We start from the raw sequence: 16006 nt of genomic DNA on the forward strand, positions 1-16006 counted from the left end.
AGAAGATATATCTGACTAAATTTATGCAAATTTTTGTCAAATATAATTAAATGGAAGTCAAGAGAAAACTCTCTTATCTAGTCTTCTAATACTTCTGTAGCTCTCACAGAGCATCAATGTGAGCAATACTGAGGGCCCAACTGTGCCTCAGTTAACACCACTGATGTAACTCTGAATTATCGAGTTAGATAGAGGCAACATTGTGCAGCAATCTATAAGCCTGTGTTACTGAGGCCCCCAGTTAGGCACCATAATGGTTTCTTTTGGCCTGTGAACCTTTGAAATGATCATTCTGCTTTTTAAAGACTCTTAAGCATCTAGAGGTCATTGCATTGGGTTACAATTGCAGCTATAAAATGACCAGTAACAAACCAAACACATTTCTTTTCTCTTTTCTGAAGCATGCTTCTTATGCTGCAGACACTGCTTCTCTCACTCATTATAGTGAGATCCCTTATTGCCCAGCATTGTACTAACTCTGTCTGGTCTATTGTATTGTGATGACACTCCTTTGCCCATTGTATTAGGTTAGCACCTCCTTGGCTATAATAAGTATGAAAAAAAAATTCAAGGTCTGACTTGTCAAATGGAACTTTTCAGTGACTTATTAAAAGAACCCCTGCGGTATTACAAAATGCAGGTTTTCTGTCATCTAACCAAAAGATCCCTTTAGAAACCTTCATTTTTTATATGTGTAAAGACAATTTCTTCTAGTGAAACTCTTTGATTCTTCCCTGAATGAAATCAAGTGTTTTAAAACTTTTTGAGTTGCCCCAAAGGCTAACTTCTATACTATGGAACGTGAAAGACTGTGAACCACTCACATAATCATCACATAGACACTTTGCAATGTGCTCCTGGCAGCAATCGTTCATTACATACTGCAGGCTTTCATTAAAAAAAAAAAACCACACCACACAAAACTGAAGAAAGTCAGGGAAGAGAAAACCGTGAACTGTGTCTTTCTTGATCATAAGAATTGAGAGAAAACAAAGCTGGAGAGAAAGCAGTTGTCAGAGATTGCTAATGAGGTTATGATAAATTGTTGCTAGAGAGATCTTACCTATTGAAATAGAATGAGAAACAGAAATGTGAGGAGAGATGGCATTCCTGTTAACCTCCTTCAAGCAGATACACCTCAAGTAGTGCTGTCTCTGGCACTTTACAGGCAAACAGTAATGTATTTGTAGGAGTGGAGCCCATAAGTCAGCATTCTACTCTCTCTCCTTACCCCTACTTAGAGCACCTTCCTCCCACTACAGCAAATGAATTACTACCAGCAAATGAATCAGGTCTTTGGACTCTCTTCTTATATATTTTCTTATATATTTTCCTTTTATCCCTTGTGCTATAATGCTGAGGTGAGGCTGGGGTTTTTTGCCTTTTGGCAGCTAATAACATCCCTGGAAATCAACACCGCACACACACACAGAAGACAACTCTGGTATGGTCTTGCTGGGGTTCTTTGGTTGGGACTTTGGGTTTGGGGTGTCCTTTTCCTTATTCATTTGTTAGGGAAGCCTATGGTGAGCCCAAGACCAGTTTTGTGAGCAGTCTGGGAAGACAGAGCCTCCCACATCTTGTGTGAGCTCCCAGAGGAGGGAGGGGAAGCAGCAAGGTCAGTGTCCTGTCACTGAACAGTGATGGACAGCGAGAGGTGCAACAGTCAGAGCACCACAGGAGGAGGCAGCAGCACCTAAAGGGTGACTTAAATAAAGCTCCCATTCTCTGCCCATCTAACCCATGAGTACTCATGAGGTGTATTCATCCCTCTCATTTTCCTGAAGCCCCCACAAAGTAATGTATATTATTGAGAGGTTTAGAGAGCTGCAGGATGGGCTTTTTCAGAGAGCAAAAAGCCATCTGAGGAATATTGTTGCCCTCGCTTGACTTTGAGACAGTTTCTATGTCTATACTGTGACAAAGCAAGAGACAAGCTAAAAACGGTGGGAGATGTTCAAATAAATTTTCTAGATAAAAAAGAGAACCTAACTGGAAAAAAAAAAATATATAAAATTCAGGGGTCTTCCAGAAGTTCAAGACTAAGAAAAAGAAGATATCTGAAGTTCTCTTATGTTGTTCTGAAGGATCTGTGAAGGCATCAAAGAGAAAAATATAAAGTTTTCCCCGGTTCCTTTTTTTTCTTCATTGTACACTTGCTCCTGGCTTTCAGATAAGAGACTGGAGTAGACACCTTTTTCCAGCCTTCTAATCTGAAGTATATTAGATGGACTTCAAAATGGAAAAATAAAATTCTCTATATATGTCTATCTTTTTTATTGTGTAGCTTCAAATTATTCTCATTTGTTTCCAGAGTAATTTTTAATGCGTATTTATCTAAAGTGTTTAAAACCTCTCTATTGTCTTTCATATTCAAGGGCAAATCCATACCATTTTTCCCCAAGACAGAGAGACAAAAATAAACTACTTAATACTGAGGTAATAACATGGACAAAATGTCACTCGTGTCTTTCAGTTTAAATCCCTTTTTCCCTCATGTTATTTCGATCTGCCTATTGAGGAGACCTAAGAGTCTCTCTGTAAAAACAATAGGTTTCCAATTAAGTCTCATTAGTAGGACAAAACCACCTGTTTTGGGTTAAAGATCTTATAAGACTCTAGATCAAAATGAGTGACAGTGAGGGCAAAGTGTTCTGATGAGAAATCGAACAACTCCTTCCCTGAGAAGTCCATCGTCCCTTCCCGCTCTCCAGATCAATCTGAAGCTGCTGTCAGCATCTTGTGTCATTCGTGCTTTTTAGCAAAACAGACTCCCCTTTTCTCTTGGGGTCTGGGAATATTCTCATGAAAAACCTGGCTGCTTCTCTGAATCTGCGCTTCCATACAGTTGTCACAATCTTCTCTTCACTCCTTGTGCCACCTTTCATGGCAGGCAGCTCAAGCCTGTTTCAGGAATATCCTTCCCACTGTTTCTGAAGAGTCACACTGCCTCCTTTTGCCTTCGGTTGTGGTCCTTGCACCTTATTTCTTACAGCTGGAGGCTGATCATCTCAGTCCAGGTCCATTTTAAAGAGCTGCCCACAGGTCTGACTGTTCCTGCATGAGGAATTTTACCCATTAAATGGCAATGAAATCTTATTTGCTGTAAGTGCAGGATGGAAAGGCAGACTGTTTCAAACCCATTGCTAAACTGCTCCTTGGAGTCAGAGAAAGTTATCTAGAAACTCCTATAATGGTCTTCATTTCAATGTGCTTTGAACCTGCTGCTCCAGTAATCTTCAGTGATAAGGTTGGCTCACATACCTGTGGTTCCATGTGTGCTGTAGACAGTTCTATAATTTTAGAGCCTATTAACCAGTAACTTACAAGTCTCTGGTACTTAAATTTTGTGACTGCTTTGTGAGGCTTAGGCTGATAGCCTATTTTCTTGGTTTGCCTTTTTTTCTTGTTTCCCAGGTGACTGGCCTGGCTTTTCAAACTGTACTGTGAGATTGGTTTCTTTTCTATGCTTCATTAAGACAGAACATTTGTTACCCTCTCTTCAGACATTGCCTAAGTCTTTGTACGTGGACTTTTATCTTTTCCTGTACGTTTCCCAACACATTGAGTGAGTAGAAATTTACAGATGGAGCTGCTGATGTGCTTTCATGTAGAGCATATCTTCTTGTACAGCTGCATGTCTCATATTTTGATTTTCCTTTGCTGATACCTGCAGTTACTTTTATGCCTTGAAGACGAGCTCTTCCCACACTCCTCCATAGTTTCTCCTAGCAACATTTCTTTGTGTACTGGTTGGTGAGGAGAGCTGAAAGGTTATAGGGCTGCTACCTTCCAGAAAGACACTGAATTATTTAGTATCACCACTTCTACCTAAAATGATAGCATCATTTAACTCCAAGTTCAACCGTAGCACTGCCATCATCTGCTCAAGCACACTGCTGCTACAGAAAACCCAGGAGCTGTCTGGAGAGGCTAAACATGAGCAGATTTGAAAAAATCTTTAATGTTCATAAGTAATAGTTACACTAAGAATGATAGTTGAGCTTCATAGACACGAAAATCTTATGTTAAGAGTCTTGGCTGCGTTAATAGGCCCTTCTGCTGAGACTCTGTGTGAGGTGGCAGCCACTGGCACCTGCAGTGAAGTGTAGATGCCTGTGATGGATGGACCAAGAACACAAGCAGTATAAAATGTTTGTATAATTAATCAGGAGTTTAAAAAAAATCTGTATGCTTAAATGCACATATTCATTACACCTGACTGTGGTATATGCTGCATGTATTTAGAAGTGCACAAGCACAGAATGGAGTGGTTAAAAATTAACATTCACTTCTGAAAACTCACAGAGATATGAATCCAAATAGTTTTATTTGCTGCAGGAAAGATCTTAAATCAATCTTTAAATCAAGAGGAAGATAAATTTCCATTCACTTGTGTCACGGTGTCCAGAAAACCTGGGAAGATGAATAAGAATGCTTGAATCATTTACTAGATTGCACGTATGGTTCTTTGTGTTTTGCAGTATAAGTCCTCAATTAGAGAGTTAATGCACTAGTAATCAGTTCAAGGGAACTTAGTTTCCTGTTAGAAAGTCTCTAAAAAATCAAGAAGTTAGTATCAACCAACATCTTCCTAGGTTAAAAACTGTAAAATACTAAGTACATAGCTGGAGTAAACTGACCCAATTCCATTTAATTACAGCTACATCAGTTAATTCCAGAAGAAATTCAACCAGTGAATTAATTACAAATAAATTTTCAGAGGAGGAAGGAAAGCCAACAAGACAAAACTGCAGAAAATATCCATGGAATCTCTCTGGATTTATTCCGTTGCCTTCTCTGAAGAATTAAAAAATAGATAATTATGTCCAATTTAAGTTTTGAGATTGGCATTATTTGTTGATCAGTGCAAGCATTCATTGAAAATTAAATTTAGAAGTTTCTTTCCCAGTTACTTGCCTTTGAAAACCAAGAAAATAACAATCTTTCTAGTGTTCTTTCCAAAGGTGAGCAAAAGGAATTTACCAGAGATATTATTATTAAAAAAAAAATAATTGAATAGTTAAAAAATTGGATGGTTTCTTAAATAAAGTTATCATATAGCATTTTTAATGTTCTGAGAGGTACCTATGCATGACCAGATTTTCAAGCCCTATTCATACTGAGAACAGTTTTACTCCTTGAGTGTTTGCACTGAAGCTACAGTAAATTCTAAATAAGCAAATTAGTGTCAACATACACTAGATATAACTCCAATTAAACTCCATGAACAGATATCATTAACTTCAGTGCAGGGTACAGAGAGTAGAGAGCAGGGCCTGCCTTTAAATTTTTCTAATTCTTATATTTAAAAGTCTTGAAAATAGAATTTGGGTATTTACACATGAAGGCTGCACATACCACACTGGAGAATAAAATTTTAGTGATATATGTTCTTCTTGCAGGAAAAGATGGTCTTTATCATGTAAGAATTGTTCCCAGACAAATGGATAAGAGATTTTCTGCAAGATGGGAGAAAATGCAGTTCTGTAAGTGCATGAGACAGCGGGCCTGGATCTGCATCCAGATCTGATTTCTCCTGGCTATACAAATTTGTTCAGCCTTAATTTTTTATACTAGGGGGATTAAATTAAATCTTCATGGTCTTAGCCCAAGGTGTGTTCAAGAGTTAGTTTACCCTCTGATTTTTATGGGTAATGCTGAACCATAGTGCTGCAGTCCTTGATAAGCAGGTATGAATATCAGTGCTCCATTTAATATTTTATCTGTAACTGTCTTTTAAAGAAAATATTGTGATGAGTAATACATATTGTTGTGGGAATAACCATGTAGCAACTTTCTTTTAAACTGATGTAACATGGTGGCCAATTTATCACTGAATAACTTTCACATTAACTTTAAAACAAAATGTGTTCTTATTTGTATATGATTAGGCCTTTTATACTTTGGAAGTCATGGTCATTCATTAAGTACCAGTAGGTGATTTTGCTTTTTTTACCTATTTTGTGAGGGTAAAGTCAATGCCTGTTGTTTGAACTGGCTGGATATTATCTGCTCCTTCCTTAGGAATAATACACAGCTTATCTTATCTGACCCATGACCTAATGTCACAGTGACCCCGTGCTGTGAAACTAACGTATTGCTCACCTCATATATTCCCTACTGAGAGAAAATTCATACCCAGCTTCCTCCTGACACCATAAACCTGTCTGTTACTCTGGCACTGGAAAGGGATGATCCAGACCCATCCTGCTCTTGCACTGGTTCTGTGATACAAAGGAATATGTTACTAAGATGAAGGCTCATGAAGCAAAAAACAAAATCATCATTATACCACACAACATTGACTTTTAAGAAAAAAAACAATGTTTTCCCCTTCATTCTTAAAAAAATTTTCCACATTTTGAGTGGAACCACAATATAAGTAACAATTTTAAGAAATCGTATATTTTTACATCTCCACACTTTGAAAATGAAAAACAGTATGGCAAATTCCTTTCTTAGGAGAATATGGGGTTTTGCAGTGGAATAAGCTTGGGCTGTTGAAAAGAAAAAAGAAAGCCTCGAGAATTTTCTTCTTTTTAAAATGCCTCCACCACTTACTTGGGCATTGTTCCTCCAGGGATAGGAAGGCATCCTCATGCAGTATGGCAGAGGGTCATGGGTTGTTTTCTGAAGTGGCAGCTGTTTTGTGTGTTCACAGGACCCTGAAAAAGGGTTGTGATGCTGGGTCAGCTAAACTGGGTGTTCTCCCTCTTCCTGCTTTCCATCCTGAGCACATGGGGTGCTCTGGGTTCTCCTCACCTCCCTGCAGCAGTGCTCACACTGTATATACAGTCACAGTTCACCACAATAAACATTTCACAAGTATTTTCCCTTCAGAGAAGTTACCAGCCACGACACCCACAGCCAGGCTTGCAGCACCTCAGCCTGCTGAGCAAGCCTGTGGGTGCAGGGCACAGAGCTCTCTGTGTCCTGGCTGGCCATCACCATTTCACCCCAAAGGGACTGAGCTGGACTCCTGACACGGCTAAATTTCAGGGCTACCCGATTTCCTGTCAGCACCAACCCCTCAGGACCTAATCACTCTGACCATGAAGTCTAAGGGTTAAGATAAACTTATTAGTTATCTTCTAGTGCAATGGAATTACATAGCAAACACCAGTCCTCAAATATGACGTGACTCAAACCTCAGATGCAAGTTGTCTAACATTTAACCCTCCTGAATGACTTGGGAAACAGTATATCCTGGAAGGGGAAGGGGGGAAATCCTGAAGCCACTGAATCAGTATGCTGGCTGATGAGCCAATGATGGCTGTCATCAATGCTGGTGGACTGTCAGGCTTCAGAATGTGTTTTCCATATTTGAATACAAATAAAAACCTTTGAGCTTCTTAGTAAAACTAAGTTGTATCAAAACAATCTGTTTTAGATTCCACACTCCTCTTTTTCAGTTTCATTCTTTTATCTGGAAATGACAGGCAGTGCACGCTTGGCCTTAGGAGGAGTCCCACCAACTTCTTCACAAAATGCACCAAAATGTGGTTTTATCTTAGCAGCATATCTTAGCAAAAAGCAAATTTATCAAAATAAAATTCTACAGCTATTCTATAAATCTAGGCCAATAGTATCTTTCAAACCATGCATACATCAAAAGTTAGAAAATACGTAATAACATTTTCTACCTGTTTTAGTTTTCAGTCTTTCTAACCAATTTGCACAGTTATCAATCTATTGGTGGTGTGCCAGCATCAAATTGGGATAACAGTCAAAAAAACCAAAAACCTCTTTTAAAGAAATCTAATGGAAAAAAATCCCTTTGTGAATGTACTAGAACCAGCATATGGCAATTTAGCCCAACCTAGAACACATTCTTATTCATTAGATGATGTCTCTGGAGAGAATACCAAACATTATCTTGGAAGCTATGCCAGACTTACAAATGCTGAATGTTTTGAACAAAAAATTCAAGGAGCGAATGTTAAATATGAAGTAGGTGTGAAGCTTCTTTTTAAAAATCTTTTGAAATGAGGAAAACTGAAAGCTAAAAATCTCTTCACCTAGCCAACTGGTTATATCTATTTTAACCTGCTATGGTTGCTTGGGAGCTGTTTGGCTAATCTCTGCTTTGTCATTAGGCTATACATTAGCAGGATGGAAATGGCATCACTGCACCATAATTCAGCAATGTGAGTACAGAACAAGGAGAGTGCAGAGCTATCAGTGGCAGTACAACAGCAGATAATAGGACTCTGTTACTCAAGCAGAATGTGTTATGCAAAGACAATTGCTGTGTAGAAGCAATAGCTCTAATCAGGTTAATTAGGCTGTATTCATGTTTCATTTATGGTGCAAGTGCCCTGTAAATTCAAAGCAGTCTACCTCCTCTTACTGCACTCCTTATACAGCCATCCCGTTCTTTGTAGCACTCAACACCATATATTTTCTTCTTTAAAAGAAAAAAGTCCCAAGATATTTCCCACTGCTTTTTAACAATTCCTTTTCTTCATTTTTTGCACCTAAAAGAAGAAAAAAAGGAAAATATACAGGCTATGTATAAAGCCTCTGCCCATATTAAATTTCAACCTCTGCAACCAAATTAGGTACTTGGAAATTGTTTGTGGAGGGCCTGTTTCATTGTGGATTATATACTTTTCATGTGTTTTCTTGCTCACTCACATGACCTGTTGAATGTTTAAGAAAAATTGTATTGCCTTTAAAAAGTGTGGCTCTTACCTTTTCTCCTTTTATCATTTCCTTAAAGTGATAGATCTCCTGTTTATTCCCTCAGAACCAGCTGGAATGATGTGTCTACTTTGAAGGAAGGATTAGAGCTCAGTGCTGTGACCCTCAGACTCTAGCTGTGTCTCCTCTCTACTTACTGCATTTATTCAGCAGTTCCTTTAAAGTAATAATGGGTACAACAATTCTGAGATCACTTTCTTTTCTCGCCCAAGAAAACAAGCCTGGGTAGAGTGGAGCTGTTAAAAAGGGAGAGTACATGCTGCAAATGAAGAGAAAATGGCAGCTCGAACCATCTTAATTATTACAGTTGTTATTTTAGCAATCAGGTATCCACATGCAGATTGTAAGCTTAGATTCAGTGTGATTCATTAGAAAAAAGAATTGCAGTATTTTCACTACCCATTTAGGAGATATTTATTTGTGTTACACCTTAATTATAAAACCTTTTATTAAACTTGAAAAATGCTATAGTTCTGTTTTAATATTTATGTGTCCCTCACACAGTATTTCAATGAGCTATTAATAACAATGTTTAAATAAATATTCTTTCTCACACAGTTCTGTATATAATAAAAACTTTATCTTCTACATTCTGCCCAGTGGAATGGAGCTAGTTGAGCTCAATAAGATAGCACAATATTACTGCAGAGGTCAAGCTGTGGCACTGATGAGCAGTGTCATAAAAGCAGGGTGATCGAAGCAGGAGTTTTGCATGTTATCACCAACAGTATTGCTTTGCTGCTGTGCATTTACTTCCATTCTGGCTGCAAAAAATGTAACTGTTTGTAAGGAATTTCTGACTACATCTCACAGCACCAAGGTGCGCTGCTGAATTTCACAGGGCTCACAAACATGGTCTATCTTGTCATAGCTCACAGCACTTAGCACCCTAGGAGAACACATCAAGGAAAATCTGTGTGCACTCAATTTTTCACCACCTGAGCTCACACTGAACCAAAGATGCAATTATTAATCTCTTTTAATGGTTCATATATCTACTATATTTAAATATTTTACTGGACAGGTTTCATTTCAGGGAAGGTCTGACTACTCATGTAATTCTGTGTCGCTCCCTCCATGAAGGAAAGCTGTGATATTAAAATCCTCAGGATTTCAGGACGTCTTGGTAGTGCAGGACCCCAAGCAAGGGAGCCCTTATTTGACTCCTGGTGGAGCAATGATGGGGTAGAAGGACCATGCAACTGCATCCCTGACTCCAGCTCAGGTGTCCTGGCACCACAATGATGAACTTGGCTATTCCTCAGTCTGGTGGCATCGTTCCCAGTAAATGAAGCAACAATGGAAAGGACTGCTTGATGGGGCCTGAAGGGGAAGACTTCAGGACCTGGATTTAGGTTTTGCCCTTCTCCTGCCTGACAAACAACACCAGCAGAAAAATCCTTGTTCCCCTCCTGGAGGATAAAGTCTGGGTGCCTGACTTAGTGCAGTATTTGCTGTGTTGCACCTTCCACAGCCTCGTGGAAATAGCAGGTATGCATTCCTGAGCTCTCCTTCCTGCCCCCTCAGTAACCTTTGTACGCAGGTGGTTTTTTACATGATATTTAATTTATCATTTGAACAAAAGACGAGCTTAAATTCAAAGTAAATGTTAAATACTTGCAAAAAAAGTACATATAACTGAAGTCAAGGAGCAAACTCCCTCCTGACACAGTTTTGCTAAGGATTGATCTAAATGTTATTGCTACAAGTGGGAAATGCTGGATATATTTCCCCAAGAGTGACAGCAGCAAAAGCCCCATGAGAATCTACTGAGAAGCTCCCAATGCTCCCAACTCACTGAGGTCCTGTTGAAAATGTAACTCACTTCTTATTAGATTCTCCTTATAAACAAAGAGTTTAATTTCCCTCCTGTTTTCATAGGGAGCTTTCACTCTTAGCCATAGTCTAATGTGATGGTCATACTGACAAGTTACATCTTTCCAGGTGTGGGTAACAAGATAGGCTTGCAAAGACAGGCATGGTAGATACCATGGAAGGGCAGTTTCTCATTGCATGCCTATGAGCTGTAAGGTGTCTCAAGCCTAAATCTGTATAATCAACCACAAATTCTCCTCTAAAAGTAGAGTCTCAATGTGAAACTCTTGGAGGGTTTGTCTCCAAAGCAGTGACCACTATGAAGAGTAAAATATCAAAAGATTAAAGACATGACTGGAAGAAAGATAGATAAATTATTTCAGTTATGATGGAGGAACTATAGTTGAATAATTTAAATTTTAGGATTTTTTACTGTATAAATAAAATGTAGAGAAATGAGGGGGAATAGCAAGCAGGATATTTTGAAAATTAAATCTCTTTTCTAGCATATGCCTGCCAAGGTGTCCTGCAGAATTTCACAGGGCTCACAAACATGGTGAACTATATGGAAAGTAAGGTAGCTGAAATCATGAGGTGATTTGAAGTTGTCAGCATTTGTGACCTCAGAAATGTTTATTTTTTGATTGATCAATATGCATTCGTGAATACACTTATTTGTCAAACCAATGTGCCAAAAGAAACATGTGATATCACATGCCTTTATAAAAGAGGAACCCATCACATTCACCTTTACTTTATCCCCATCATGAGGGGCTTGATATTAGCCCTGGTTTTAACCCTGGTGGGTAAGTATCTAACTTATCTGCTTTGATGAATTAAAAATTGTATATTCAGGAAAAGGCTTCAGAATCTAAACATAAGTTCACTCACAGACATGTTGTAGAAAAAATTATTTTATTACTTCTTTTGTTGTTTAAAGAAAAAAAAAGGTGTTTGGCTGGTGCTGAAATAGAAATACAGTTAATTAGAAAGGGTTATGCTATATGTGCCAGATGATTTTATACTACAATACATTAACATTTTGGGGTTGTTTTTTTTTCTTTGTCATTTCATTCCTCTATTTTTTTCTTCTCTTTCAGGGAGCCAGCATCTTAATTACCGTAAGTAATTTTCCTATCAACTAATATAATTATAATGAGTGAAATTAAAAACAGAATCTAAAAAGTATATCAATGTTTAGTATGGATTTACAACACCTAATTTCGTTCAGGTACAATGCAAAAATGAAAAAAATTGGGTTTTTTTCGTTCCATACATTATAATGCAGGTACTTTAATATGTTCTGTATATTCTGTAAAATGTTTTATGGGAACCTTTTCTTTGCAGAACCTGATTTCAGTGAAAGCAAGGTTTATACATTTGATTATGAAACCACGCTTCTCAGTGGACTTCCAGAGAAAGGACTTGCAAGAGCTGGAATAAGAATAAAAAGTAAAGTGGAAATTAGTGGTATTGGGCCAAAACTTTGTCTTATTAGGGTAAGAAAATGTATTCAATTTGAAAGGTAAACTTCTCATCATACTTAGCTTTTTTTTTTTAAGCTTTTGTAAAGTAATTAAGTTTCATTGTGTGTTGTGCTTACTCAGGGATAATGTAACTAACGCTGTTATTTTTTATACAGTGCCCTAAATTCTATTTGCACTTTGCAAGGTAATTCTCAGCTCAAGCCAACCTTGAGTTTGAAGGATTTCTTCTGCTTTGTGGTCAGGGAGACAATGGAATGTAATTTGAAATGCACAATAATTTATTACTGGATCAATCCAATTGTTTCAAACTGTACAACCTAGGATTATTTAATCAACTGATTTCATAACCAGCAGACAAAAAGCAATAAAACATGTGACAGTAGTTGAATGATTCAATATTTAGCAAAATTAATGTCATCTTTCTTTTTTCTGAAGGGTCCTGAGTGACATTCTTTGTCATCCTCAGTTGTATATTTTTACTGCTTGCTGAGTAATTACTGAGGGGTTTGATTGTGTGAAATACACTTTTGCCTTTAACAGGAGCCTATACCCACTTATAATGAGTATATAGAAGTGCACACCTCAACTGCTTTACACAAACTCCATTTAGTCTTGTGTTACGCAGAAGAAAAATGATATTTTTAAAAGCTTTAATTTAGCATATTGAAAACTTTTCTGATTAAAAAGACTGGTAACTGTCTGATTAATGTTTGTAATGTAGCCTTCCAGCCTGAATTAGCCTGCTGTTGCTAAGTGTTTTTGTTAGGTTCAAATTATTATAGACCTAGACAGGAAATATTGCTTTTCCATGACATTTTTAAGGGCATGGATTTCAAAACAAAAATAGTCAAGGAAATAAGAGTCACGCATCTGCAGTGTTGAGTAGAAATCTTCCCTGCCAGAAAAGAGGCAGAAGTAGCCTAGTCCTTATCCCAGATCCTCCTTCATTCCTGCCTAAACAGCTCTTGGTGTGCCAGGGTGAGTCTTCACCAAAAATTGACTCCTGTTCTCTAAAACCTTCTAACATCATTTTACCAATGTTACTGCATTTGTGAAAAGTTTCCATTTCAGAATTAATTTCAGGCAAGAAAAGGAGAAAAAGAAAAAAAAGCACAACTTTTTGGGCAAGTTCTAAGCTAAAGGTAATAGTACATTTATTCCCTTCTTCTCTGGGAAAAGTTTATTTTGCTGCTGTTATATTTAAATTAGACAGTTTGGAGGGATGGTTCAGGGAATTAAACTTTCATCTGCAGCCTACTAGTTCACATTCAACCCAAATAAAAAGCTGTGTTCCCTGGGCAGTTTCCAGCTGACAATTTTTTCATCACAAACCTACAAGTAAGAATTGCCAGCTGTGTTCAAAACCAAGCAGACAGCCTAAGTCCTGCCTGGGCCCCAAGGGCTGGGGAAAGCTACCTCGCCCTGACCCTGCAGAGCACTCCCAAACCTGCCTGTATGCAATATGCCAGAAGCATGTCCAAGAGGCAGCATGAGGGATTTACTCTCTAACAGCCTTGCCTGTAAGCTTCAGTTGCTGGGGTTGGCAGTAATCTCCACCAACAATAACAAAAATAAATATGAAAGTGCAGTCTCCAGTGATTTTCTGTATGAGGATTTAGTTTGTGTGGCTTTTTGAGAAATTAATCTGTGTCTTGCACCACATCGCCAGCCTGAGGTGTCAGAGAAAAGTCTCTTTAAGTTGTCAAAATATATAGAAGGGAAGGGTCCTCTGAGAAGCTAAGCTAAACATGCCCATTCCCATAGGGTAAGAATTATTCAAGTTATGCATAGTTTAGCACAACTTTCTACTTGTTTGGATGTGCCCCAGGTTGAGGCTGGAGCATGAAGCGCAGAGTGGGGTTGGAGCCAGTGCCTCAGCCTTTGGTTTCACAGCAAAACATGTAGGGAAGGACAATTTCTGTAATCTGCTGTCCACTGCTCAAACTAATTCTGTGTGTCTGGATGGCCCAGAGGCCATGTGTTTATTAGTTTCAGATTGCTGCCTACGCTCTGTGACCCCAGCAAGGGAAATGACAGAGTTCACAACAGGAGTTAATGATGCTTTATGCAACATTAACTTTCTCCTGCAATTTCCTGCAGATCTTCCATGCTACTTTTGGGTAGCAACCTGCTTCATGTGGCTCTTGTCTGGCTCATTTCATTGCACAAGTCAGCCTTTGGCAATATGGATTGTCTATGAAACAGAACAGTGCAATGGCTGTGGAAATATCAGCCATTTGCAGTCTTCTCTTTCCTTTTATATACAGAAATACGTGCATCGACACTAGTGGTGTTAAATGACAAAGTTCTCCCTTTGAAGAGGCTTTGTGTTATTTAAAAGTGTAGCTTTGATGTGGTTAAAGCTCTAGATGCTTATGTGTATTGGAAAAAAATTAACTGGGGAAAAAAGACTTATAGAGGCATTTTATTCCCCCTTTGTTGTAGATCCACTCGATCGAGGCCGCGGAGTACAATGGTGTCTGGCCCACGAGCTCATTCTCCCGATCACTGAAACTGAGCCAGGTCCTGACTGGGCAGCTCAGTAGCCCCATCAAGTTTGAGTACAGCAATGGCCACATTGGAAGCATTATGGCTCCTGATTCTGTCTCAGATGATGGTCTGAACATCTACAGAGGGATTTTGAATGTGCTGGAGCTGAGCGTAAAGAAGACGCAGAATTCATACAGTTTACAGGAGGTGAGTTTTGAGTTTGGCCATTGTGATGCCTTTGTAAATAAATAAACTTTCACTTCAGAATCTTCTACTGCATTTTCTGAATTCATCCTTGACATAAACTTCACTTATAAGAAAGAAAGCTTATAAGCTTGGGAAATCATGATTAAGCTTCATATGGGACAACATTTGGTGGAGATGTACTTAAACAGGACAACAGAAGAGCATACTTTTAAACTGGTTGATGAAAGTATTTCAGAAAATACATTTGCAGAATTAAACCCTTAGAAAACCTGGCTTGTAATTCCAGAGAAAGTAAACTGTGAAAGATGAAGCCCACATAAAACGTCAACAGTGTACAAGCTTAACAATATAGTTTAATATTAAAGTCAAAATAACAGTAATTTTACTTTTTATACCAATCATATATACTTTAATCTCTTCTAGCTCCTCTTTTAGGAAGAAAATAGCATATATGTCATAATGTAACTGTAACAGTTTTGACAGTTGCAGTTGATACTCTGTTGGAATTTTCACTGTTTTTCAAGTTTTAATATATTAGTCAAGGTCAATCTTCTGATATTACTATTCACCACAGAAATTGCAATGTGTTTAGTTTTTGTGAAACCATATTTACATTGATTAGACTACATTCAACTCAGAGATCAGCAAAAACCTGAAATTATTGTACTTTCATGTTATTTTTACTGAAACTATAGAGCAGAGTAACTCTAATAATTTTAAATTTATTTTTATGTAAGTAGGGTTCTTTCTGGGAAGGGAGCTAGGTGATTTAATTTTTTTCACACTGTTTGCTGCACATAAAAATCTGGGGGGTGTTGTTGGATATTCTGCAACACTATTTTCTCATATCTAGTTTCACATCTTAATTCTTTCTAATTCAGTTAGCAATATGTTCTACTCTCACTGCTAGGCAGTAGATGTGACTTCACCTCCTAGAATAATTCCCACGTTTTCTTTGCTTTTCTTAGAGAGCAACTGATTAATGAGCTTTGGCACCCTTGCTTGACAATCTTGAGTCACTCTGCAAAGGAAGATAAATATTATTAGTCCTAAAATCTGAGCTGCAGAGAGGTTTAAAGGACTAACCTGGGGAAGTGTACATCCCATCCTGTGGGTTCAGGGTATCTGAGCTAGCTGAACTGCACACAGCCATGAAGTCCAGCTAGGCAGGAGTCTTCTTCATCCCACTGAACTCTCTGGGCTGGACTGTCCCATTTAAAGTCTGGATGTCTCTACCATACCCTGCAGTGTGCAGAGACCCACACCTGTATTTGCAGATTACAAGACTTCCAGAAAGCTTG

General features: G+C 38.2%; 1 protein-coding gene across 1 annotated transcript in view; it reads left to right on the forward strand.

Moving 5' to 3' along the window:
• The first annotated feature begins 11287 nt into the window (after positions 1-11287).
• LOC107207949 (vitellogenin-1-like) overlaps positions 11288-16006 on the forward strand; it is a 43050-nt gene continuing 38331 nt past the window's right edge. The window contains exons 1-3 of the mRNA XM_033516462.1: positions 11288-11327; positions 11869-12020; positions 14454-14705. Of these exons, the coding sequence (XP_033372353.1) occupies positions 11288-11327; positions 11869-12020; positions 14454-14705 (444 nt within the window). The remainder of the gene's footprint in view (positions 11328-11868; positions 12021-14453; positions 14706-16006) is intronic.

Source organism: Parus major, chromosome 8 (assembly GCF_001522545.3).
Source record: "Parus major isolate Abel chromosome 8, Parus_major1.1, whole genome shotgun sequence".
In the NCBI taxonomy this organism is placed as follows: Eukaryota; Metazoa; Chordata; class Aves; order Passeriformes; family Paridae; genus Parus; species Parus major.